At 52.8% G+C, this 26,527-nt stretch overlaps 1 protein-coding gene across 1 annotated transcript in view; it reads left to right on the top strand.

Annotated features, from left to right (window-relative positions):
• Positions 1–23,695, top strand: part of LOC118400900 (neurocan core protein-like) — a 195,164-nt gene extending 171,469 nt beyond the window's left edge. Inside the window, exons 12-16 of the mRNA XM_052529305.1 lie at positions 4,291–4,449; positions 5,061–5,143; positions 15,519–15,663; positions 22,099–22,281; positions 23,253–23,695. Of these exons, the coding sequence (XP_052385265.1) occupies positions 4,291–4,449; positions 5,061–5,143; positions 15,519–15,663; positions 22,099–22,281; positions 23,253–23,419 (737 nt within the window). The 3' untranslated portion in view covers positions 23,420–23,695. The remainder of the gene's footprint in view (positions 1–4,290; positions 4,450–5,060; positions 5,144–15,518; positions 15,664–22,098; positions 22,282–23,252) is intronic.
• The last annotated feature ends 2,832 nt before the right edge of the window (positions 23,696–26,527 follow it).

Genomic DNA, 26,527 nt, shown 5'->3' with positions numbered 1-26,527 from the left:
CCTTCTCTCTCTCTGTCCTGTCTCTCTGTCTCTGTCCTCTCTCTCACCCTGTCTCTCACTCTCTGTCTCTCTCCTCTCTCTCTCCTGTCTCTGTCTCTCTCCTTCTCTCCTGTCTCTCTGTCTCTCTCCTTCTCTCCCTGTCTCTCTGTCTCTCTCTCTGTCTCTCTCTCTCTCTCTCTCTCTCTCTCTCTCTCTCTCTCTCTCTGTCTCTCCCCTCTCCCTCTCTCTCTCTCTCTCTTTCTGTCTCTCCCTTTCTGTCTCTGTCTCTCTCTCTCTCTCTCTCTCTCTCTCTCTCTCTCTCTCTCTCTCTCTCCCTGTCTCTCTCTCCTTTCTGTCTGTCTCTCTCTCTCTCTCCCTGTCTCTCTCTCTCTCTCTCTCTCTGTTTCTCTGTTTCTCTCTCTCTCTCCCTGTCTCTCTGTCTCTCTCCTTCTCTCTCTGTCCTCTCTCTCTCCCTGTCTCTCTCTTTCTGTCTCTCTCCTTCTCGCTCTCTGTCCTCTCTCTCTCCCTGTCTTTCTCCGTCTCTCTCCTTCTCTCTCTCTGTCCTCTCTCTCTCCCTGTCTTTCTCTCTCTGTCTCTGTCCTCTCTCTCTCCCTGTCTTTCTCTCTCTCTCCTTCTCTCTCTCCTCTCTCTCTCTCCCCTGTCTTTCTCCGTCTCTCTCCTTCTCTCTCTCTGTCCTCTCTCTCTCCCTGTCTCTCTCTCTCTGTCTCTGTCCTCTCCTCTCTCTCTCTCTCTCTCCTCTCCTCTGTCCTCTCTCTCTCCTGTCTCTCTCTCCTCTCTCTGTCCCTCTCTCTCTCTCCCTGTCTCTCTCTCTCTGTTTCTCTGTTTCTCTCTCTCTCCTGTCTCTCTGTCTCTCTCCTTCTCTCTCTGTCCTCTCTCTCTCCCTGTCTCTCTCCTTCTCTCTCTCTGTCCTCTCTCTCTCTCTTCTCTCTCTGTCCTCTCTCTGTCTCTGTCCTCTCTCAGAGGGTCTGTGAACTCCATGGAGGAAGTTCCATGTCCTCTGCTCTCTCCTTCTCAGCCTGTCCTCACTCCTGGGAGGACTCAGAGAAGGACTGTCCTCTCTCTCAGCGGTCTCCTCCTTCTCACTCTCTGTCCTCCTCTCTCTCCCTGTCTCTCTCCTTTCTCTCTCTGTCTGTCCTCTCAGTGTCTCTTTACTCTGTCCTCTATAATGAAGCACAGTCTTTCTGTCCTCTCTCTCCCCTGTCTCTCTCTCTTTGTCTCTGTCCTCTCTCTCCCTGTCTCTCTGTCTCTCTCCAGAATAAAATCTCCTTCTCTCTCTGTCCTCTCTCTCTCCTTCTCTCTCTGTCCTCTCTCTCTCTCTGTCCTCTCTCTCTCCCCTGTCCTCTCTCTCTCCCTGTCTCTCTCTCTCCCTGTCTCTCTCCGTCTCTCTCCTTCTCTCTCTCCTTCTCTCTCTCTGTCCTGTCTCTCTCCGTCTCTCTCCTTCTCTCTCTCTGTCCTGTCTCTCTCCGTCTCTCTCCTTCTCTCTCTCCCTGTCTCTCACTCTCTGTCTCTGTCCTCTCTCTCTCCCTGTCTCTCTGTCTCTCTCCTTCTCTCTCTCTCTCCTCTCTCTCTCCCTGTCTCTCTGTCTCTCTCCTTCTCTGTCTCTCTCCTTCTCTCTCTCTCTCCTTCTCTCTCTCTGTCCTCTCTCTGTCTCTGTCCTCTCTCCCTGTCTCTCTCTCTCCCTGTCTCTCCCCGACTCTCTCCCTGTCTCTCTCCCTGTCTCTAGATTAATCCTTCTCTCTCTCCTTCTCTCTCTCTTTCTCTCTCTCTGTCTTGTCTCTCTCCGTCTCTCTCCTCCTCTCTCTTCTTCCTTCTCTCTCTCCTTCTCTCTCTCCTTCTCTCTCTCTGTCTTGTCTGAAAGAAGAAGATAAGTCTCTCTCCTTCTCTCTCTCCTTCTCTCTCTCTGTCTTGTCTCTGGTCTGAATTCTCTCTCTCTGTCCTGTCTCTCTCCTTCTCTCTGTCCTTCTCTCTGTCTGTCTTGTCTCTCTCCGTCTCTCTCCTTCTCTCTCTCTGTCCTGTCTCTCTCCTTCTCTCTCCCTTCTCTCTCTCTGTCTTGTCTCTCTCCGACTCTCTCCTTCTCTCTCTCTGTCCTGTCTCTCTCCGGACTTCCTTCTCTCTCTCCGAAAAGTGGTATCTCTTCCCTGTCTCTCTGTCTCTCTCCGTCTCTTCCTTCTTCTCTCCTGTCGTCCTCTCTCTCTCCCTGTCTCTCCGTCTCTCACCTTCTCTCTCTCTGTCTCTGTCCTCTCTCTCTCCCTGTCTCTCCGTCTTCTCCTTCTCTCTCTCTGTCCTCTCTGGACCTGTCTCTCCGTCTCTCAGAGGGAGAGACAGGAGAGTCCTCTCTCTCTCCCTGTCTCTCCGTCTCTCTCCTTCTCTCTCTCTGTCCTCTCTCTCTCCAGAGTCTCTCCGACTCTCTCCTTCTCTCTCTCTGTCCTCTCTCTCTCCTGAGGCCGTCTCTCTCCTTCTCTCTCTCTGTCCTCTCTCTCTCCCTGTCTCTCCGTCTCTCTCCTTCTCTCTCTCTGTCCTCTCTCTCTCCCTGTCTCTCCGTCTCTCTCCTTCTCTCAGAGGAGAGTCCTCTCTCTCTCCCTGTCTCTCCGTCTCTCTCCTTCTCTCTCTCTGTCCTCTCTCTCTCTCCCAGGTCTCTCCGTCTCTCTCCTTCTCTCTCTCTGTCTCTGTCCTCTCTCTCTCCCTGTCTCTCTGTCTCTCTCCTTCTCTCTCTCTGTCCTCTCTCTCTCCCTGTCTCTCTCTCTCTCCTTCTCTCTCTCTGTCCTCTCTCTCTCCCTGTCTCTCTGTCCTCTCTCTCTCCCTGTCTCTCTCTCTCTGTTTCTCTCTCCCTGTCTCTCTCTCTCTATCCCTGTCTCTCTCTCTCTGTTTCTCAGAGGCAGAGTCTCTCTCTCTGTTTCTCTGTCTCTCTCTCTCTGTTTCTCTCTCCTGTCTCTCTCTCTGTTTCTCTGTCTCTCTCTCTCTGTTTCTCTCTCCCTGTCTCTCTCTCTGTTTCTCTGTCTCTCTCTCTGTTTCTCCCTGTCTCTCTCTCTGTTTCTCTCTCCCTGTCTCACTCTCTCCCTGTCTCTCTGTTTCTCTCTCTCTCTCAGAGGGAGAGTCTCTCTGTTTCTCTCTCTCTCTCCGTCTCTCTCCCTGTCTCTCTCTGTTTCTCTCTCTCTGTCTCTCTCTCTGTCTCTCTCCCTGTCTCTCTCCCTGTCTCTCTCCCTGTCTCTCTCTCTCCCTGTCTCAGAGGCTCTCTCCCTGTCTCTCTCCCTGTTTCTCTCTCTCTCTCTGTTTCTCTCTCTGTTTCTCTCCTCTCTCTCTCAGTTCTCTCTCTCTCTCTGTTTCAGAGGGAGAGACCTGTCTCTCTGTTTCTCTCTCTCTCTCCCTGTCTCTCTGTCTCTCTCTCTGTCTCTCTCCCTGTCTCTCTCCCTGTCTCTCTCTCTCCCTGTCTCACTCTCTCTCCCTGTCTCTCTCCCTGTCTCACTCTCTCTCCCTGTCTCTCTCCCTGTCTCTCACTCTCTCTCCCTGTCTCAGGGAGAGACCTGTCTCACTCTCTCTCCTGTTTCTCTCTCTGTTTCTCTCTCTCTCTCTGTTTCTCTCTCTCTCTCTGTTTCTCTCTCTCTCTCCCTGTCTCTCTGTTTCTCTCTCTCTCTCTCCCTGTCTCTCTGTTTCTCTCTCTCTCTCTGTCTCTCTGTCTCTCTCTCTGTCTCTCTCCCTGTCTCTCTCCCTGTCTCTCTCTCTCTCCCTGTCTCACTCTCTCTCCCTGTCTCTCTCCCTGTCTCAGAGGCTCTCCCTGTCTCTCTCCCAGTCTCTCACTCTCTCTCCCTGTCTCAGACTCTCTCCCTGTCTCTCTGTTTCTCTCTCTCAGAGGGAGAGTTTCTCTCTCTCTCCCTGTTTCTCTCTCTCTCCTCTGTTTCTCTCTCTCTCTCTCTCTCTCTCTCTCTCTCTCTCTCTCTCTCTCTCTCTCTCTCTCTCTCTCTCTCTCTCTCTCTCTCTCTCTCTCTCTCTCTCTCTCTCTCTCTCCCTGTCTCTCTCTCTCTCTCTCTCTCTCTGTTTCTCTGTCTCTCTCTCTCTCTCTCTCTCTCTCCGTTTCTCTGTCTCTCTCTCTCTCCGTTTCTCTGTCTCTCTCTCTCCGTTTCTCTGTCTCTCTCTCTCTCTGTTTCTCTCTCCCTGTCTCTCTCTCTCTCTCTCTCCCTGTTTCTCTCTCCCTGTCTCTCTCTCTCTCCTGTCTCTCTCTCTCTCTCTCAGGAGGAGAGACTCTCACTCTGTCTCACTTGGTCTCTCTCTCTGTCTCTCTCCCTGTATGTGCAGACACAGAGGGCTGTGAACACACATGGAGGAAGTTCCATGGCCACTGCTACAGGTACTTCAGCCGCAGACACACCTGGGAGGACGCAGAGAAGGACTGCAGGGAGCACAGCGGACATCTGGCCAGCATACACACACTCCAGGAGCAGGACTTCATCAACGGTGGGTGTCTTCCAATCAGTGGGACTTTACGGAAAATATAATGAAGCACAGTCTCATGTTCTGGCATTGATCCTCAGAGGGATGGAGAAAAAAAGAACGGGATGAAAGGAAAGACAGAATAAAAGCCCCAGCATGGTGAACCCCTCCCAGTCCCAGGGAGGCCAGAGCTATACATCCTCCCACTCGTCCTCCCTCATCCTCCTCCCGATTCCTCCCCTCCACAGACAAATTTACCTAAAAGTGTGTTTAATTGCCTCGAAAATGGACGTCTCCACCCCGACAATAAAGGGAGCAAAGCCATTAGGTAGATTAATGGGCCCCATAATTATGTTAATCAGAAACATCATGATTTAAATTTCATTACACCGCACCCAAATCTCATCAATGCTGCACCTTCTGCGAAGATTTGGCTTCTTCTGCCTTCTGCTGTCTGGGGCTGAAATTGTGATAAGAGCTGAGCCTCCCTGGTGTGTGTGTGTGTGCGTGTGTGTGAGAGAGAGAGAGAGAGAGAGAGAGAGAGAGAGAGAGAGAGAGACAGGGAATGGGTGGTGGTGCATTGGGGACGTGGTATTTTTAAAGGATGTGTTTATTTGTTTTTCCCTGTCGTTCAGGTCTGAGTCATGACAACACCTGGATCGGACTGAACGACAGAACAGTGGAAGAGGATTTCCAGTGGACTGACAACATGGACCTGGTGAGAGAGACAGAGGGAGAGGGAGAGGGAGAGGCAGAGGGAGAGGCAGAGGGAGAGGCAGAGGGAGAGACAGAGGGAGAGGCAGAGGGAGAGGCAGAGGCAGAGGGAGAGACAGAGGGAGAGGCAGAGAGGGAGAGACAGAGGGAGAGACAGAGGGAGAGGGAGAGACAGAGGCAGAGGGAGAGGGAGAGGCAGAGGGAGAGACAGAGACAGAGGGAGAGGCAGAGGCAGAGGGAGAGGCAGAGGGAGAGGAGAGGCAGAGGGAGAGACAGAGGGAGAGGCAGAGGCAGAGGGAGAGGCAGAGGGAGAGACAGAGGGAGAGGCAGAGGGAGAGGCAGAGGGAGAGGGAGAGACAGAGGGAGAGACAGAGGGAGAGAGAGGCAGAGGCAGAGGGAGAGACAGAGGAGAGGGAGAGGCAGAGGGAGAGGCAGAGGGAGATGGCAGAGGGAGAGACAGAGGGAGAGACAGAGGAGAGGCAGAGGGAGAGACAGAGACAGAGGGAGAGGCAGAGGGAGAGACAGAGACTGAGGGAGAGACAGAGGGAGAGACAGAGGCAGAGGGAGAGGGAGAGGCAGAGACAGAGAGAGACAGAGGGAGAGACAGAGGGAGAGACAGAGGCAGAGATGGAGAGACAGAGGGAGACAGAGGGAGAGACAGAGGGAGAGACAGAGGGAGAGACAGAGGGAGAGACAGAGGGAGAGACAGAGGGAGAGACAGAGGCAGAGACAGAGGGAGAGACAGAGGGAGAGACAGAGGGAGAGACAGAGGGAGAGACAGAGGGAGAGACAGAGGGAGAGACAGAGGGAGAGACAGAGGGAGAGACAGAGACAGAGGCAGAGGGAGAGACAGAGGGAGAGGGAGAGACAGAGGGAGAGACAGAGAGACAGAGGGAGAGACAGAGGCAGAGGGAGAGACAGAGGGAGAGGGAGAGGGCAGAGACAGAGGGAGAGGCAGAGACAGAGGGAGAGACAGAGGGAGAGGCAGAGGGAGAGGCAGAGGGAGAGGCAGAGGGAGAGGCAGAGGGAGAGACAGAGGGAGAGACAGAGGGAGAGACAGAGACAGAGGGAGAGACAGAGGGAGAGACAGAGGGAGAGGCAGAGGGAGAGACAGAGGCAGAGACAGAGGGAGAGACAGAGGGAGAGGCAGAGGGAGAGACAGAGGGAGAGACAGAGGGAGAGACAGAGGGAGAGACAGAGGGAGAGACAGAGGGAGAGACAGAGGGAGAGGCAGAGGGAGAGGGAGAGACAGAGGGAGAGGGAGAGAGAGAGGGAGAGAGAGAGACAGAGGGAGAGACAGAGGGAGAGACAGAGACAGAGGGAGAGACAGAGGGAGAGACAGAGGCAGAGACAGAGGCAGAGACAGAGGGAGAGACAGAGAGAGAGAGGGAGAGACAGAGACAGAGGGAGAGACAGAGGGAGAGACAGAGACAGAGACAGAGGGAGAGACAGAGGGAGAGACAGAGGGAGAGACAGAGGGAGAGGCAGAGGGAGAGACAGAGGGAGAGACAGAGGCAGGCAGGGAGAGACAGAGGGAGAGACAGAGACAGAGGGAGAGGCAGAGAGACAGAGGGAGAGAGGGAGAGGCAGAGGGAGAGACAGAGGGAGACAGAGACAGAGGGAGAGACAGAGGGAGAGGGAGAGACAGAGGGAGAGACAGAGGAGAGGGAGAGACAGAGGGAGAGGCAGAGGGAGAGACAGAGGAGAGGCAGAGACAGAGGGAGAGACAGAGGGAGAGGCAGAGGGAGAGACAGAGACAGAGGGAGAGGCAGAGGGAGAGACAGAGACAGAGGGAGAGACAGAGGGAGAGACAGAGGGAGAGACAGAGGGAGAGACAGAGGGAGAGACAGAGGGACAGAGAGGGAGAGGCAGAGGGAGACAGAGGGAGAGACAGAGGCAGAGACAGAGGGAGAGGCAGAGGGAGAGGCAGAGAGAGAGAGAGAGACAGAGGGAGAGGCAGAGGGAGAGACAGAGACAGAGACAGAGGGAGAGACAGAGGGAGAGACAGAGGGAGAGACAGAGACAGACAGAGGGAGAGACAGAGGGAGAGACAGAGGGAGAGGCAGAGGGAGAGACAGAGACAGAGGGAGAGACAGAGGGAGAGACAGAGACAGAGACAGAGGCAGAGAGGAGAGACAGAGACAGAGGGAGAGACAGAGGGAGAGACAGAGGGAGAGACAGAGGCAGAGACAGAGGGAGAGACAGAGGGAGAGGAGAGAGAGAGAGAGGGAGAGGCAGAGACAGAGGGAGAGGGAGAGACAGAGGCAGAGACAGAGGCAGAGACAGAGGGAGAGGCAGAGACAGAGGGAGAGACAGAGAGAGAGGGAGAGACAGAGGGAGAGGCAGAGACAGAGGCAGAGACAGAGGGAGAGGGAGAGGCAGAGACAGAGGGAGAGACAGAGGCAGAGGGAGAGACAGAGGCAGAGACAGAGGGCAGAGGGAGAGGCAGAGGCAGAGGGAGAGGGAGAGGAGAGGCAGAGACAGAGGGAGAGGGAGAGGCAGAGACAGAGGGAGAGGGAGAGACAGAGGCAGAGACAGAGGCAGAGACAGAGAGAGGGGAGAGGCAGAGGCAGAGACAGAGGCAGAGACAGAGGGAGAGACAGAGACAGAGGGAGGGAGAGACAGAGGCAGAGGGAGAGACAGAGGCAGAGACAGAGGGAGAGGGAGAGGCAGAGACAGAGGGAGAGACAGAGGGAGAGACAGAGGGAGAGGCAGAGACAGAGGGAGAGGGAGAGGGAGAGGCAGAGACAGAGGGAGAGACAGAGGGAGAGACAGAGGGAGAGACGGAGAGACAGAGGGAGAGACAGAGGAAGAGGCAGAGACAGAGGGAGAGACAGAGGGAGAGACAGAGGCAGAGGGAGAGACAGAGGGAGAGGGAGAGAGGCAGAGACAGAGGGAGAGACAGAGACAGAGGGAGAGACAGAGGGAGAGGGAGAGACAGAGGCAGAGGGAGAGACAGAGGAAGAGAGAGAGGCAGAGACAGAGGGAGAGGCAGAGGGAGAGACAGAGGGAGAGGCAGAGACAGAGGGAGAGACAGAGGGAGAGGCAGAGGGAGAGACAGAGGGAGAGACAGAGGGAGAGGGAGAGACAGAGACAGAGGGAGAGGGAGAGGCAGAGACAGAGGGAGAGGGAGAGGGAGAGGCAGAGACAGAGGGAGAGACAGAGACAGAGGGAGAGGGAGAGACAGAGGGAGAGGCAGAGACAGAGGGAGAGACAGAGAGAGAGGGAGAGGCAGAGACAGAGGGAGAGGCAGAGACAGAGGCAGAGACAGAGGCAGAGGCAGAGACAGAGGCAGAGACAGAGGCAGAGACAGAGGGAGAGACAGAGGCAGAGGGAGAGACAGAGGCAGAGACAGAGGGAGAGGGAGAGGCAGAGACAGAGGGAGAGACAGAGGGAGAGACAGAGGGAGAGGCAGAGACAGAGGGAGAGGAGGGAGAGACAGAGACAGAGGAGAGACAGAGGGAGAGACAGAGACAGAGACAGAGGGAGAGACAGAGACAGAGGGAGAGACAGAGGAGAGGCAGAGACAGAGGGAGAGACAGAGGAGAGACAGACAGAGAGGGAGAGAGACAGAGGAGAGAGAGGGAGAGGCAGAGACAGAGGAGAGACAGAGACAGAGACAGAGACAGAGGGAGAGACAGAGACAGAGACAGAGGGAGAGACAGAGGCAGAGGGAGAGACAGAGGGAGGGGAGGCAGAGACAGAGACAGAGGCAGAGGAGAGACAGAGGGAGAGAGAGACAGAGGGAGAGGCAGAGACAGAGACAGAGGGAGAGACAGAGACAGAGGGAGAGACAGAGGACAGACAGAGGGAGAGACAGAGACAGAGACAGAGGGAGAGACAGAGGGAGAGACAGAGAGAGAGACAGAGGGAGAGACAGAGACAGAGACAGAGGGAGAGACAGAGAGAGAGACAGAGGGAGAGACAGAGACAGAGACAGAGGGAGAGACAGAGGGAGAGACAGAGACAGAGGGAGAGACAGAGAGAGACAGAGGGAGAGACAGAGGGAGAGACAGAGAGACAGAGACAGAGGGAGAGACAGAGGGAGAGACAGAGACAGAGACAGAGGGAGAGACAGAGACAGAGGAGAGACAGAGGGAGAGACAGAGGGAGAGACAGAGGGAGAGAGACAGAGACAGAGGGAGAGACAGAGGGAGAGACAGAGACAGAGACAGAGGGAGAGACAGAGAGGAGAGACAGAGGAGAGACAGAGGGAGAGACAGAGGGAGAGACAGAGGGAGAGACAGAGGAGAGACAGAGGGAGAGACAGAGGGAGAGACAGAGGGAGAGACAGAGAGAGACAGAGGGAGAGACAGAGGGAGAGACAGAGAGGAGAGACAGAGACAGAGGGAGAGACAGAGAGAGAGGGAGACAGAGAGAGAGGAGAGACAGAGACAGAGGGAGAGAGGAGGGAGAGGACAGAGAGGAGAGACAGAGGGAGAGAGAGAGACAGAGGGAGAGACAGAGACAGAGAGACAGAGAGAGAGAGAGAGAGAGACAGAGAGACAGAGACAGACAGAGAGGAGAGACAGAGGGAGAGACAGAGGGAGAGACAGAGACAGAGGGAGAGACAGAGACAGAGGGAGAGACAGAGGGAGAGAGAGACAGAGACAGAGAGAGAGAGACAGAGACAGAGACAGAGAGAGACAGAGACAGAGACAGAGGGAGAGAGGAGAGAGAGAGAGACAGAGACAGAGAGGGAGAGACAGAGGGAGAGACAGAGACAGAGAGAGAGAGACAGAGGGAGAGACAGAGAGGCAGAGACAGAGAGAGAGACAGAGACAGAGGGAGGCAGAGACAGAGACAGAGAGACAGAGAGAGAGACAGAGGGAGAGAGACAGAGGGAGAGACAGAGACAGAGGGAGAGACAGAGACAGAGAGAGAGGGACAGAGACAGAGGGAGAGGCAGAGACAGAGACAGAGGAGAGAGACAGAGACAGAGGGAGAGACAGAGACAGAGGGAGAGAGACAGGAGAGACAGAGACAGAGGAGAGAGACAGAGGAGAGACAGAGACAGAGAGAGAGACAGAGACAGAGAGAGACAGAGAGAGGGAGAGACAGAGACAGAGGGAGAGACAGAGACAGAGAGAGAGACAGAGGAGAGACAGAGACAGAGAGAGACAGAGGAGAGAGAGACAGACAGAGAGGAGAGGCAGAGACAGAGAGACAGAGGAGACAGAGACAGAGGGAGAGACAGAGAGAGAGACAGAGACAGAGACAGACAGAGAGGAGAGACAGAGAGGAGAGACAGAGACAGAGACAGAGGGAGAGACAGAGACAGAGACAGAGACAGAGACAGAGACAGAGAGACAGAGGCAGAGACAGAGACAGAGGGAGAGACAGAGGAGAGACAGAGACAGAGACAGAGACAGAGAGAGAGAGAGAGAGAGACAGAGGGAGAGACAGAGGGACAGAGACAGAGACAGAGGAGACAGAGACAGAGGGAGAGACAGAGGGAGAGACAGAGACAGAGGGAGAGACAGAGGGAGAGACAGAGACAGAGAGAGAGAGAGACAGAGACAGAGGGAGAGACAGAGGGAGAGAGGGAGAGGGAGAGAGAGAGAGAGGGAGAGACAGAGACAGAGGGAGAGACAGAGACAGAGGGAGACAGAGACAGAGGGAGAGACAGAGGGAGAGACAGAGGGAGAGACAGAGACAGAGGGAGAGACAGAGACAGAGGGAGAGACAGAGACAGAGGGAGAGACAGAGACAGAGGGAGAGACAGAGGGAGAGACAGAGACAGAGGGAGAGACAGAGAGAGAGACAGAGACAGAGGGAGAGACAGAGACAGAGACAGAGGGAGAGGGAGAGACAGAGGGAGACAGAGACAGAGGGAGAGACAGAGGGAGAGACAGAGGGAGAGACAGAGGGAGAGACAGAGACAGAGGGAGAGACAGAGGGAGAGACAGAGACAGAGGGAGAGACAGAGGGAGAGACAGAGACAGAGAGAGAGACAGAGGGAGAGACAGAGGGAGAGACAGAGACAGAGGGAGAGACAGAGGGAGAGACAGAGACAGAGGGAGAGGCAGAGACAGAGGGAGAGACAGAGGGAGAGACAGAGACAGAGGCAGAGACAGAGACAGAGGGAGAGACAGAGACAGAGGGAGAGACAGAGACAGAGACAGAGACAGAGGGAGAGACAGAGACAGAGACAGAGGGAGAGAGAGACAGAGACAGAGAGACAGAGGGAGAGACAGAGGGAGAGACAGAGACAGAGACAGAGGGAGAGACAGAGACAGAGACAGAGACAGAGGAGAGACAGAGACAGAGACAGAGGAGAGAGACAGAGACAGAGGGAGAGGGAGAGACAGAGGGAGAGACAGAGACAGAGAGGAGAGACAGAGACAGAGACAGAGAGAGAGGCAGAGACAGAGAGAGAGGGAGAGACAGAGACAGAGACAGAGACAGAGAGAGAGAGGGAGAGACAGAGAGAGACAGAGACAGAGGGAGAGGGAGAGAGACAGAGGGAGAGACAGAGGGAGAGACAGAGGGAGCAGAGACAGAGGGAGAGACAGAGACAGAGGGAGAGGGAGAGACAGAGGGAGGGAGAGACAGAGAGAGGAGAGACAGAGGGAGAGGAGACAGAGACAGAGACAGAGACAGAGGGAGAGACAGAGACAGAGGGAGAGGGAGAGACAGAGGAGAGAGGAGAGAGACAGAGGGAGAGAGACAGAGACAGAGGGAGAGACAGAGAGAGGAGAGACAGAGAGGGAGAGACAGAGGGAGAGACAGAGACAGAGGGAGAGGGAGAGACAGAGACAGAGACAGAGACAGAGACAGAGGGAGACAGAGACAGAGGGAGAGAGAGGGAGAGACAGAGACAGAGAGACAGGACAGAGACAGAGAGACAGAGACAGAGAGAGAGACAGAGACAGAGGGAGAGACAGAGGAGAGGGAGAGACAGAGACAGAGAGAGACAGAGACAGAGGGAGAGACAGAGAGAGAGAGACAGAGGAGAGGGAGACAGAGACAGAGAGAGAGAGAGACAGAGACAGAGACAGAGACAGAGACAGAGACAGAGGGAGACAGAGGAGACAGAGACAGAGACAGAGAGAGAGACAGAGGGAGAGACAGAGACAGAGGGAGAGGGAGAGACAGAGGACAGAGACAGAGGGAGAGAGACAGAGGAGAGACAGAGGGAGAGACAGAGGGAGAGGAGAGACAGAGGGAGAGACAGAGACAGAGACAGAGGGAGAGACAGAGGGAGAGACAGAGGGAGAGACAGAGACAGAGGGGGAGAGACAGAGGGAGAGACAGAGACAGAGGGAGAGACAGAGGGAGAGACAGAGACAGAGACAGAGACAGAGGGAGAGGGAGAGGGAGAGACAGAGGGAGAGACAGAGACAGAGGGAGAGACAGAGGGAGAGACAGAGACAGAGACAGAGACAGAGGGAGAGACAGAGGGAGAGACAGAGACAGAGACAGAGGGAGAGACAGAGGGAGAGACAGAGGGAGAGACAGAGACAGAGGGAGAGACAGAGACAGAGGGAGAGACAGAGACAGAGGGAGAGACAGAGGGAGAGACAGAGACAGAGACAGAGAGAGAGACAGAGGGAGAGACAGAGGGAGAGACAGAGGGAGAGACAGAGAGAGAGACAGAGGGAGAGACAGAGGGAGAGACAGAGAGAGAGACAGAGGGAGAGACAGAGGGAGACAGAGGAGAGACAGAGGGAGAGACAGAGACAGAGACAGAGAGAGAGGGAGAGACAGAGGGAGACAGAGGGAGAGACAGAGGGAGAGGGAGAGAGAGGGAGAGAGAGAGACAGAGACAGAGACAGAGACAGAGACAGAGACAGAGACAGAGACAGAGACAGAGGGAGAGACAGAGGGAGAGACAGAGGGAGAGACAGAGGGAGAGGAGACAGAGGGAGAGACAGAGGGAGAGACAGAGGGAGAGACAGAGACAGAGGGAGAGACAGAGGCAGAGACAGAGAGAGAGAGAGAGACAGAGACAGAGAGAGAGAGAGAGAGAGAGAGGCAGAGACAGAGAGAGAGGAGAGACAGAGACAGAGGGAGAGGGAGAGACAGAGACAGAGGGAGAGGGAGAGGGAGAGACAGAGAGAGACAGAGGAGAGAGAGAGACAGAGACAGAGGGAGAGACAGAGGGAGAGGGAGAGACAGAGGGAGAGGGAGAGACAGAGGGAGACAGAGGGAGACAGAGGGAGAGAGAGAGACAGAGACAGAGGGAGAGGGAGGGAGGGAGAGACAGAGGAGAGGGAGAGACAGAGGGAGAGACAGAGACAGAGACAGAGGGAGAGGGGAGAGGGAGAGACAGAGACAGAGAGGGAGAGACAGAGGCAGAGAGAGAGACAGAGACAGAGGGAGAGGGAGAGGGAGAGACAGAGACAGAGGGAGAGACAGAGGGAGAGAGAGACAGAGACAGAGGGAGAGACAGAGGGAGAGACAGAGACAGAGGGAGAGACAGAGGCAGAGAGAGAGACAGAGACAGAGGGAGAGGGAGAGGGAGAGACAGAGGGAGAGACAGAGACAGAGGCAGAGAGAGAGACAGAGACAGAGGGAGAGGGAGAGGGAGAGACAGAGACAGAGAGAGAGACAGAGAGAGATCACTCGTTTCATCTTGTGTAGTCTTTATTATCAGCAACATACTTCAGAAGGACAATAACCACAGTGACACCGCCTGCTATTGAAGAGTGCATTTCTCTCATAGCAGAGGTCCCTAGGGAGGATGTGGGTGCTAGCTAAAGGTCAGGTGGGAAGTTGATTGAGTGAATGTGTCGTTACCTGTGTATATGTACAGCCTCGCTCACTGAACCACTCTTCTTGCTACCCTACTTACATCTTCCGAGAGGCATCTCCTCTGTGCCTGTTGTTGTTTAAGAGCTGTCATTACTCTGTGTCAGTCCGCTGGAGAAAGACCTGTGTTGAGACACATCCGCTTCTTGTTCAGTAAAAGGGAACAGTGAAACAGTCTACAGTATCTATCACTTTCTTTTTTCCTTCTGTCTGTGTTGTGTGACTGCCTGTGTTGTGTGACTGCCTGTGTTGTGTGACTGCCTGTGTTGTGTGACTGCCTGTGTTGTGTGACTGCCTGTGTTGTGTGACTGCCTGTGTTGTGTGACTGTCTGTGTTGTGTGACTGCCTGTGTATTGTGACTGACTGTGTATTGTGACTGCCTGTGTTGTGTGACTGTCTGTGTTGTGTGACTGCCTGTGTTGTGTGACTGCCTGTGTTGTGTGACTGCCTGTGTTGTGTGACTGCCTGTGTTGTGTGACTGTCTGTGTTGTGTGACTGCCTGTGTATTGTGACTGCCTGTGTTGTGTGACTGTCTGTGTTGTGTGACTGCCTGTGTATTGTTGCCTGTGACTGCCTGTGTATGTGACTGCGTGACTGCCTGTGTTGTGTGACTGCCTGTGTATTGTGACTGCCTGTGTTGTGTGACTGCCTGTGTATTGTGACTGCCTGTGTACTGCCTGTGTGTGACTGCCTGTGTATTGTGACTGCCTGTGTATTGTGACTGCCTGTGTATTGTGACTGCCTGTGTATTGTGACTGCCTGTGTTGTGTGACTGCCTGTGTTGTGTGACTGCCTGTGTTGTGTGACTGCCTGTGTTGTGTGACTGTCTGTGTTGTGTGACTGCCTGTGTATTGTGACTGCCTGTGTTGTGTGACTGTCTGTGTTGTGTGACTGCCTGTGTACTGTCTGTGTTGTGTGACTGTCTGTGTTGTGTGACTGTGTGATTGTGACTGCCTGTGTTTGTGACTGTCTGTGTTGTGTGACTGCCTGTGACTGCCTGTGTATTGTGACTGCCTGTGTATTGTGACTGTCTGTGTTGTGTGACTGCCTGTGTTGTGTGACTGTCTGTGTTGTGTGACTGCCTGTGTATTGTGACTGCCTGTGTATTGTGACTGTCTGTGTTGTGTGACTGTCTGTGTTGTGTGACTGCCTGTGTTGTGTGACTGCCTGTGTTGTGTGACTGTCTGTGTTGTGTGACTGCCTGTGTATTGTGACTGCCTGTGTTGTGTGACTGTCTGTGTTGTGTGACTGCCTGTGTATTGTGACTGCCTGTGTTGTGTGACTGCCTGTGTTGTGTGACTGCCTGTGTTGTGTGACTGCCTGTGTTGTGTGACTGTCTGTGTTGTGTGACTGTCTGTGTTGTGACTGCCTGTGTTGTGTGACTGTCTGTGTTGTGTGACTGCCTGTGTATTGTGACTGCCTGTGTTGTGTGACTGCCTGTGTTGTGTGACTGCCTGTATATTGTGAATGCCTGTGTTGTGTGACTGTCTGTGTATTGTGACTGCCTGTGTTGTGTGACTGCCTGTGTTGTGTGACTGCCTGTGTATTGTGACTGCCTGTGTTGTGTGACTGCCTGTGTTGTGTGACTGCCTGTGGCTGTGTCTGTGACTCGCTGTACTGTGCAGCAATATGAGAACTGGCGGGAGAACCAGCCGGACAACTTCTTTGCGGGTGGAGAGGACTGTGTGGTGATGATCGCCCACGAGAACGGCAAGTGGAACGACGTGCCCTGCAACTACAACCTGCCCTACGTCTGCAAGAAGGGAACAGGTGAGAGGGAGAAAGAGGCGAGGGGTTGTTGAGAGAGAGAGTGGGCGAGGGGTTGTAGAGAGAGAGAGAGTGGGCGAGAGGGACTGAGAGTTTGAAAGGGATAGCGAGGGGAGGAAAAGGCAGTGGGTGAGAGAATGAAAAAGTTGAAGAGGAGGTGATATTATGCTTCCGCTGTGCTTTAAATACTTTAAAGGATACTTATAAGTATTCTGTCATCTTAGGCCTCTTCAATCAGTCAGTCTGGACCACAGGCTAACACTGATCATTACAGCTCACCTCCAAGCGCAGTCAGCTCACTTGTAGCTATGCTTTCACACCTAAGGCAGCTCCTTACAGAGATGGCCTTACTGTCAGATCAAGGGATGAGACTTCTTCAGAACATTTAATCCACATAAAAATGATCCTCCTTTGTATGAAACATTGTTGGGAGAGTTTCACACAAAGTTTTGGGGCTGACTAGTAAAGTGTCTGTGTCACATGACCAGGCTTCTGTGGATCTGCTCTGTCATGGTGCTGTGAGATGCCAGAGAAGTGCGCATCCTAACATGCTCCTCTGTGGGCTTATTAGAGCAGACGGTCTTCAATTGCATTTGGGGCAGACAGAGAGACAGGTTATTAATAGCCAGCCAGGTAGATGTTTGTAGGTTTATTGAGACGACTGGCCAGACTCCAGAGCTGTGTTTAAGGAAATGGAGGATCGGGTCACTGCTAGATCCTCTTGGGTACCGATTTCAACTGGCCTCAGGCTAGAAACATTATTTAGTTCATCTGAATGGTCACCAGAATTAGAGTTATAAAACTTAACAGTTAGTTAAGTTCCTCGTGCCACAGAGTTAGATCAGTCCCTCATGCCACAGAGTTAGATCAGTCCCTCATGCCACAGAGTTAGATAAGTCCCTCATGCCACAGAGTTAGATAAGTTCCTCATGCCACAGAGTTAGATAAGTCCCTCATGCCACAGAGCTAGATAAGTCCCTCATGCCACAGAGTTAGATAAGTCCCTCATGCCATAGAGTTAGATAGGTCCCTCATGCCACAGAGTTAGATAAGTCCCTCATGCCACAGAGTTAGATAAGTCCCTCATGCCACAGAGTTAGATAAGTCCCTCATGCCACAGAGTTAGATAAGTCCCTCATGCCACAGAGTTAGATAAGTCCCTCATGCCACAGAGTTGGATAAGTCCCTCATGCCACAGAGTTAGATAAGTCCCTCATGCCACAGAGTTAGATAAGTCCCTCATGCCACAGAGTTAGATAAGTCCCTCATGCCACAGAGTTAGATAAGTCCCTCATGACATAGAGTTAGATAAGTCCCTCATGTCACAGAGTTAGATAAGTCCCTCATGCCATAGAGTTAGATAAGTCCCTCATGACATAGAGTTAGATAAGTCCCTCATGCCACAGAGTTAGATAAGTCCCTCATGCCACAGAGTTGGATAAGTCCCTCATGCCACAGAGTTAGATAAGTCCCTCATGCCACAGAGTTAGATAAGTCCCTCATGCCACAGAGTTAGATAAGTCCCTCATGCCACAGAGTTAGATAAGTCCCCATGCCACAGAGTTGATAAGTCCCCATGCCACAGAGTTAGATAAGTCCCATCATGCCACAGAGTTGCTGTTAAGTCCTCATGCCACAGAGTTAGATAAGTCCCTCATGCCACAGAGTTAGATAAGTCCCTCATGCCACAGAGTTAGATAAGTCCCTCATGCCACAGAGTTAGATAAGTCCCTCATGCCACACTAAAGTGTGATGTCACTGCTCTCGAGTCGGATCAACTTTCCACTGTATGTTATTTGTCTCATCACAGAGGTGCAACCCATTGCTGGTGACACACTGTCACAGGTCTAACTTAATACCTGGAATTGGGAAGCTGACCTTCAGTCAATCAGTCAGTGGCAGAATTCCATCTTCATACCCACTTTATCGCCTGTTCTACTCTGTCGTGCTGTTGTTCTCTTGGGTCTGCTCATCAGGGGCCGTATGGCATGGTTGGCTGATTACTGCCGTGTGGCTAACACTCAGGCCAGTCCCTCTGAGAGAGAGGCAGTATCCAATCAGTGACACACGTCATCTGGGTGATTAGAGTTACCCATAATGCCATGGGGAAGAGCACGGAACAGGCAGGTGTGAGCCACCCTGATTAGGAGGATGGGTTGTGGTGAAGGCATCTTGCTCTCACACGCGCATGCATGCACACAAACACACACACACACACGTATATAAACAGAATATTATCAAATATTCACATACTTATTCATATACAGTTCCAAATATTGTCTAATAGACACAAAGCCCAAGTCCAGACCAGAGTACACTGGTCCTTCGGGGCGGTGTCTCTACCTGCCTTCTACCAAGTGCACATTTTCTCCTGCACCTTTCTTCTGGGGACAGAGAATTATCTCGCCCTGACACCCACTCAGGACACACACTATCACACACAGTTCCCCACAACTCTGCTGCCTGCCTGCCTTCTGTGACTGTCGCTGGTCAATACATTGGCTAAGACTGGAGTGTGTGTGGACATACCCGGCTCACCCCTGTCTAATCTGCTGAGACATGTTAGACTCTGATTGTAAAGATGTAGCCCACCGGGCTCGGCGAGTGCTGGATGGATCCAAGCTTCAACTGTCTCCAGCTTTCAAAAGGAAACTAAATCAGCCTGACACACACGCACACACAGTCCTGCGTGCCTGCCAGGCTTCCCCAGCCCAGCCCCAGTCAGTAAGATCTGGGTGGTGTTATTGAGTGCCATGCCTGGTCCTGTGACTATTGATCTGTTGCCACAGCTGCAAACTAGTGTCAGTAATGTCCGTCCTAGTCTATGTTGCTGCACACTAAACACAGGGGGTGAAAATGGTGCTTTTCTGGTTGGCTGAGTACGAGGTGTGAGATGTTACTGCAATCACTGTACTGGCAGTCTAAACAAAACCTGTTAACACAATTGAAATATTTTTTTTGCGCTATTAAAAGTGGGGTAATCTGATATGGCTAAGTGTTATTATGTTGTTTAATAATATCCTGGTTAGGTAATAGCCTACAGGGAATTACATAGAATTGATGGTATTGTGGTGTGAACAGTATATGGTTCTTGTAGCCTGCCTTTTAATCACACTTCTGTACTGCAGCCCCTGGACTTAGTGCTCTGTACTGCAGTAGGGCCGTAGTGCTCTGTACTGCAGTAGGGCCTTAGTGCTCTGTACTGCAGCCCCTGGCCTTAGTGCTCTGTAATGCAGTAGGGCCTTAGTGCTCTGTACTGCAGTAGGGCCTTAATGCTCTGTACTGCAGCCCCTGGACTTAGTGCTCTGTACTGCAGTAGGGCCTTAGTGCTCTGTACTGCAGCCCCTGGCCTTAGTGCTCTGTACTTAGTGCTCTGTAGCCCCTGGCCTTAGTGCTCTGTACTGCAGCCCCTGGCCTTAGTGCTCTGTACTGCAGTAGGGCCTTAGTGCTCTGTACTGCAGCCTCTGGCCTTAGTGCTCTGTACTGCAATAGGGCCTTAGTGCTCTGTACTGCAGCCCCTGTCCTTAGTGCTCTGTACTGCAGTAGGGCCTTAGTGCTCTGTACTGCAGCCCCTGGCCTTAGTGCTCTGTACTGCAGTAGGGCCTTAGTGCTCTGTACTGCAGCCCCTGGCCTTAGTGCTCTGTACTGCAGCCCCTGGCCTTAGTGCTCTGTACTGCAGCCCCTGGCCTTAGTGCTCTGTACTGCAGTAGGGCCTTAGTGCTCTGTACTGCAGCCCCTGGCCTTAGTGCTCTGTACTGCAATAGGGCCTTAGTGCTCTGTACTGCAGCCTCTGGCCTTAGTGCTCTGTACTGCAGTAGGGCCTTAGTGCTCTGTACTGCAGCCCCTGGCCTTAGTGCTCTGTAGTGCTGCAATAGCCCCTGGCCTTAGTGCTCTGTACTGGCAGTGCTCTGTACTGCTGGGCCTTAGTGCTCTGTACTGCAGCCCCTGGCCTTAGTGCTCTGTACTGCAGCCCCTGGCCTTAGTGCTCTGTACTGCAGTAGGGCCTTAGTGCTCTGTAGTGCAGCCCCTGGCCTGCAGCCCCTGGCCTTAGTGCTCTGTACTGCAATAGGGCCTTAGTGCTCTGTACTGCAGCCTCTGGCCTTAGTGCTCTGTACTGCAGCCCCTGGCCTTAGTGCTCTGTACTGCAATAGGGCCTTAGTGCTCTGTACTGCAGCCCCTGGCCTTAGTGCTCTGTACTGCAATAGGGCCTTAGTGCTCTGTACTGCAGCCCCTGGCCTTAGTGCTCTGTACTGCAGCCCCTGGCCTTAGTGCTCTGTACTGCAGCCTCTGGCCTTAGTGCTCTGTACTGCAGCCCCTGGCCTTAGTGCTCTGTACTGCAGCCCCTGGCCTTAGTGCTCTGTACTGCAGCCCCTGGCCTTAGTGCTCTGTACTGCAGCCCCTGGCCTTAGTGCTCTGTACTGCAGCCCCAGGCCTTAGTGCTCTGTACTGCAGCCCCTGGCCTTAGTGCTCTGTACTGCAGTAGGGCCTTAGTACTATGTACTGCAGTAGGGCCTTAGTGCTCTGTACTGCACTGCAGCAGCCCCTGGCCTTAGTGCTCTGTACTACAGATCTGGCCTTAGTGCTCTGTACTGCAGCCCCTGGCCTTAGTGCTCTGTACTGCAGTAGGGCCTTAGTGCTCTGTACTGCAGTAGGGCCTTAGTGCTCTGTACTGCAGTACTGCAGTAGGGCCTTAGTGCTCTGTACTGCAGCCCCTGGGCCTTAGTGCTCTGTACTGCAGCCCTGCAATGGCCTTAGTGCTCTGTACTGCAGCCCCTGGCCTTAGTGCTCTGTACTGCAGCCCCTGGCCTTAGTGCTCTGTACTGCAATGGGGCCTTAGTGCCTCTGCTGCTCTGTACTGCAGCCCCTGGCCTTAGTGCTCTGTACTGCAGCCTCTGGCCTTAGTGCTCTGTACTGCAGCCCCTGGCCTTAGTGCTCTGTACTGCTGCCCCTGGCCTTAGTGCTCTGTACTGCAGCCCCTGGCCTTAGTGCTCTGTACTGCAGCCCCTGGCCTTAGTGCTCTGTACTGCAGCCCCAGGCCTTAGTGCTCTGTACTGCAGCCCCTGGCCTTAGTGCTCTGTACTGCAGTAGGGCCTTAGTACTATGTACTGCAGTAGGGCCTTAGTGCTCTGTACTGCAGCCCCTGGCCTTAGTGCTCTGTACTACAGATCTGGCCTTAGTGCTCTGTACTGCAGCCCCTGGCCTTAGTGCTCTGTACTGCAGTAGGGCCTTAGTGCTCTGTACTGCAGTAGGGCCTTAGTGCTCTGTACTGCAGTAGGGCCTTAGTGCTCTGTACTGCAGTAGGGCCTTAGTGCTCTGTACTGCACCCCCTGGCCTTAGTGCTCTGTACTGCAGTAGGGCCTTAGTGCTCTGTACTGCAATAGGGCCTTTACAGACTGGCGTTAAGCTGAATTCCTACTTTTAGAAGGCCAGACCTGCCACTGGGCCCATACTGCAGTCACAGACCCTGTGTGGATAGCTGGACAACACATCCTTCCCTCCCTTCCTCTACTCCTTGGAGTTGGCTCTGATCTGGTAGCTCTGCATTAGTGTTGGCTATGTAAGGGACACCTCATCTCCACCATGTTCCAGATGAGAGGTCGTCAATTACTTCAAGGAAGGGAAAGAAGCACTTCCACTTAGTCTATAGCTGGGTTGGTGACTGTTTAGGGGTTGGAAACTCACTGAGGGCTTTAGGTTTCAACCGCAGGGCTGCCATCTAGGGGAACGACAGAGGAACTGCACCGTCACCCCAGTCACCCCTCCTCATCCCTCATCTCTCATTCGCCCTCCCTCTAATCCGGCCAATGAGCAGTAAGTATGGGTGCATTCCGGACATCTGTCACACACTGTGGCCCCTGAGGGCCCGATCCCTTCTGAAAGGTCGGGGTCGGACAAAGTTACCCGGGACACTGATCTAAAGTCAGTTTGGTGTTTTCCTCCCAGATAGTGAAGATAAGGTTTGGTGGAGGGGAAGCTGATCCTAGATCTGTGCCTATGGGCAACAGCCAGAGCTGAAAGGTCAGTGAGTCAGTGGGATGTCTCACTGGGCTGAGAGCCCTGTAGGGTCTGTCTGGTGTCTCAACCACTTTGCTTGTCTGTCTGTCTGTCCTCCCTCCTCACATCAACACAACGCTCTAGGAGATAACAACAGCCCACACAGACTAGCACACACACACACACACACATGACTCATCTCTTTGGTTTCCTTTGAACTTTAGATATGTGTGTGTTGTGTGCCGTCAACAGTTTTGAAGAGTGGAGGGGGAATGTTCTTTAAAACAGGGCTCTTCAACTGTCTCTTGTTCAGGGACAAGGGGAAAGACTGGTTGACGACTGATGACTGTGAATGGTGATATACATGTTAGGACCACGTTGTTATAATGTACCACTTCTCCATTGCTGGCTTTCCATTTCTCGCTCTCTTTCTCCAATGGGCAGTGCTGTGTGTCAACCCTCCCACCGTGAAGAACGCCTTTCTGATTGGCCGTAAGCGGTCCCACTACGACATCCACTCAGTGGTGCGTTACCAGTGTGCCGACGGGTTTCTCCAACGCCACGTCCCCACGGCCAAGTGTCGTGCCAACGGCAAATGGGAGCGGCCGAAAATCATCTGCACTATGAGTGAGTGACCAAGACTGTTAAAGGGCTTGAAGTTTTATCTCTATGGGATAAATGATGAAATACATTGGAGGAATGGAACCTTCAAAATGAGACTGAACTCAGTAGGAATACAAGAATCTCCATAGAAGTTGTAGCGTGTTCTGGAATTTGACAAACTTTTCGTTCAGATAGAGGTTGTGTGACGACGGTAATGTAATTTGAGTGTAGATAAAACTAAGTTCTAGCCCTTGTTCTGTTGAGATAGTGTATCGCTCCAAAGTGTGATTGACAGCCAGGGGTTTGGAGGAATGCCAGCAACGCCGAGAAGAAACATTTCATTTTACTATCCTCCCATGAGGAGTAAAACTCGCTCTGCCGAACGACGGAAACATCCATCTTTCTTCACGACAGCAGAATCATTCATATTGTAGGATTGTATCAATGTTTGCCCTTTTTAAGAAGTTATGAGCAAACAAGTATTTCCCATTTCCCCTTTCGGCTCGTACTGACAAATAATGAATTGCTGCTGTTTGAACTGGAGAGAAAATATGGAGCCTTATTTCGTATTTGGTGCATTTCGAGTGTAATGTTGTTTTCCTGCTAGAGTCGTTTGTTAGTCATTATTATCATGGCAAGGTAGACCTTCTGTTGGCAAACCTAACCCAGGACCAACGGATCCAATTTGGCAGCACAACACAGGAAGGAAGTGGCTCACTCAGGACGTGGGTGGGAGGACAGTCCTATGCTAATACATGTAGAGAGCTAGTAATATGAAGTTGAGTGGAGAAGACACGTTAGGCAGAGGGGCTGATGTTGAGAGCTGTATGTCTGTGGTGTTGACCTCTCACCCCCCTCCTCTCACATCTCATATCCCTCTCTCACTCTGTCACTCCACTTTACCTGTCACACCCACCTCTACTCCCTCCCATCCGGTCTCTTTCTCCTGACTCATCCCCCCTCACACCCTTTCACTCCCTTCTGTCTCTCTCCAGCCCGGGGAGCACAGCGCTACAGGCGGCACCATGACCATCACAACGGCCGACGGGAGCGCAGAAAGCACAAGAAGCACGGCCATGGACACGGAGAGGGGGGGCACCACGGAGGGGATCAGGGCCACAGGCATGGGCACGGGCAGGGGAACGCTCATGCCCACATCTGAACCAAAAACGTCCACTGCCCGAAACCTCGCCTCGCTGCCCAGTCTCCCTCCTCTACCCCTCTCTACCCCCTCTCCTGCCCTGTTCCTGACCCCACAACCTGGCTCCCAGAGCCAGCCTGTATCATACTCAACTCTGAGGCCTGACAGCCGACTGCTAGGCCTCACTGAGACAATAACAATCGCTTTGTACTCTTCTTTACTTTCACTGCTTTTCTTTTCTGTCTCCCTCCTCCCCCTCCCTCCCTCCACCCCTCCCTCCTCCCCCTCCCTCCCTCCCTCCCCTCTCCCCCCTTTATTTTCTGTCTCCCTCCCTACCCCCCTCCCTCCACCCCTCCCTCCCGGCCTACTTTTATCAAGTCAACGAGGACCCAGGATATGGGGCTTTGCTCACCTGTTCAAATCTTAAGAGGTTTCTTTTGTTTCCTTCTATTTTTACATTAACGATCATGGAGGATGTTTAGTACAAACTGTAAATAGTGACAACAACATGAAAATCCTGTATCGAACCAGAAGAGTCGGGGAATACATTAACATGCAATCCATGTTTTTCAATTGTTCGTCCGAACCTTGTTTTTAACAGATGTGTTGTCCGACTGTATTTCTTGACTTTGCTGTTTTTGGTTAGCTCTTTGGAAGACCTTTTGCTCAATGACCTACAACAGTTATTCTGAACAGATGTAGCTACGTGGTTTCGATCGACTAGCATGGTATCTCATCGTTGTTAACGACGGTCACTTTTAACTGGGTATTAGAGGAAAACCGAGAAAGCGCAGTTAGCCTCGATCCAAATCGACCTCACGCCACTGAGGTCGATCCAGAAGCTCAAACTTCTCCCCGTAGTGGCAGTCCATGTTTCTCCTAACGATTATCATCCTACTGTATGGGTTTCCTGTCTGTGTCATTCTGTGTTCCTGCTTCACTACTAGAGGAGATAGCTCGTCAGGAGTCGAGAAACCCAACCCAGAATAGGCCAGATTATGACTAGCCTCTCTAAGTCTGGTTTCCCAGCTAGCTATTAGGCAATGATCCTTCATCAGAATTCTCTCATACCCATCACCACGCTCTCATATTCCGTCTGTGTCCCGGTGTCAATGGTCTGTTCGTCTTCCAGTTTGGAGTTCTACTACTCTGGCCCGCTGAGGAGAAATTGTTCTGTCAGACTGTCAGAGAGAGAAAAGGAGAGGGGGAGGAATAGAGAGAGAAGAGCAGGGAATTCGGACTCTTAATTGCAGTCGCCCCGTTCTCCAGCACATCAAACAGAGAGATGACAGGGCTCTCTCTGCAGCCGGCGGGTACAGAGCTGGGCCCATAATTATCTTTTTAAAGTAGTGCAGATGGGGGCATAATGCCGGGATGAACACACACTCTGCCCCACCCGAGGAGGAGTAAGCTGAGCTAATGTCCTAGTGTATGGATCTGGCTTTAAATACAGAGAACCAGAGTTGTGTTGGCTGGGTTCAGAGGTCAGTCTCAGTGAGGTTTGTGTGTGGGCGACAGTGACAGCAACAGGGCCCACAGAAAATTCTAGAAACATTGGAGACGGTGAAAAGAGATAAAACACCCTTGTATTTCTGGACCAGTGGTTCAGAATGGTACCAGGAAACGCATGGTTTTAAACAGATCTGTTCTGTCTGCTGCAGCCCGGAGCCGGCTGGAATAAGACCCGCGCCACCTCTTCTCTCTGCAGCGGGTAGAAAAAGGAGACATGTTTTACTGCACGATCCGACTGATTCTCGCAAGCTCCTTTATCGCCTTTACGCAATTCCTCTGAGCGTACGCCCCCCTCTTCCTTTCTCTCTCTCTGTCTCTCCCTCCTCTCTCCCTTGTCTTTCATCCTCATCCCTTTATCCACCTTGTCAATGACACAGACAGGGCCTGAAAGAGAGAAAAGAGAGCAAGCTCCATAGCAGTACAATTAATCTCCCTTAAAGCATGTTTAATTAATGAAGAGGTTATCATCGTGACCTTTGTCCCTGGCTGTGATGACAGGGGCTTTGCTCTGACAGACGGGGAGCCACAGGCCTGTCACAGCTCCTCACGTCTTTTAGATGTCAGTCTGCTATCGGCTTTTCTTTCCCGTCTCCCATTCCAGACAATGGATTGACCGTGGGTGGGTGGGTGGGGGCTCCTTATGCATTTAAATCAGCTGAGATTCTCCTAAAGATACCGTGATGACTATAACTACTATGGGGTTAAGCAGGACAGTATGTGTCTGTCTCTTACAGTAGTACGAGGGACGGAGTGCGTGTGTGACAGGAAGAACACATATGAAGAGGTGATTGGATCTCTCTCACACAAGGTGGACAGAAGTGTAAAACGAACAAACCGAGACTCTGCTGAGATCGAGCCTGGGCTGGACAGATGTTGGCTATGATTAAGGAGTAGAGATGGAGTGTAGGTGTAGGCCGACCTATGTGTCTGGCTGGCTGTCAGTCATCCTCTAGTCTAGGAGGCTGCTGTTATCACTGCACCAGACCAGCTGCTTATTGGTGGATCTCCTGGAGCAATGGGTCAACTCAGCTCACTGTGCTCTGTGGATGGTGTCAGCTTGCTCCGATGCACACAGACTCTCCAGACACATACTGTCTCTCCATCACAGAAACAAATGTTCTCTCTTTCCCTATCTGACACTCTCTCACCCTCTCTTTCCCTATCTGACACTCTCTCGCCCTCTCTTTCCCTATCTGACACTCTCTCGCCCTCTCTCTCCCTATCTATCACTCTCTCGCCCTCTCTTTCCCTATCTGACACTCTCTCGCCCTCTCTTTCCCTATCTGACACTCTCTCGCCCTCTCTTTCCCTATCTGACACTCTCTCGCCCTCTCTTTCCCTATCTGACACTCTCTCGCCCTCTCTTTCCCTATCTGACACTCTCTCGCCCTCTCTTTCCCTATCCGTCACTCTCTCGCCCTCTCTTTCCCTATCTGACACTCTCTCGCCCACTCTTTCCCTATCCATCACTCTCTCGCCCTCTCTTTCCCTATCCGTCACTCTCGCCCACTCTTTCCCTATCCGTCACTCTTGCCCACTCTTTCCCTATTAGTCACTCTCTCGCCCCTCTTTCCCTATCTGACACTCTCTCGCCCTCTCTTTCCCTATCTGACACTC

Source organism: Oncorhynchus keta, chromosome 1, assembly GCF_023373465.1.
Source record: "Oncorhynchus keta strain PuntledgeMale-10-30-2019 chromosome 1, Oket_V2, whole genome shotgun sequence".
Taxonomy (NCBI): domain Eukaryota; kingdom Metazoa; phylum Chordata; class Actinopteri; order Salmoniformes; family Salmonidae; genus Oncorhynchus; species Oncorhynchus keta.
This window is presented reverse-complemented; position numbering and strand designations above follow the sequence as displayed.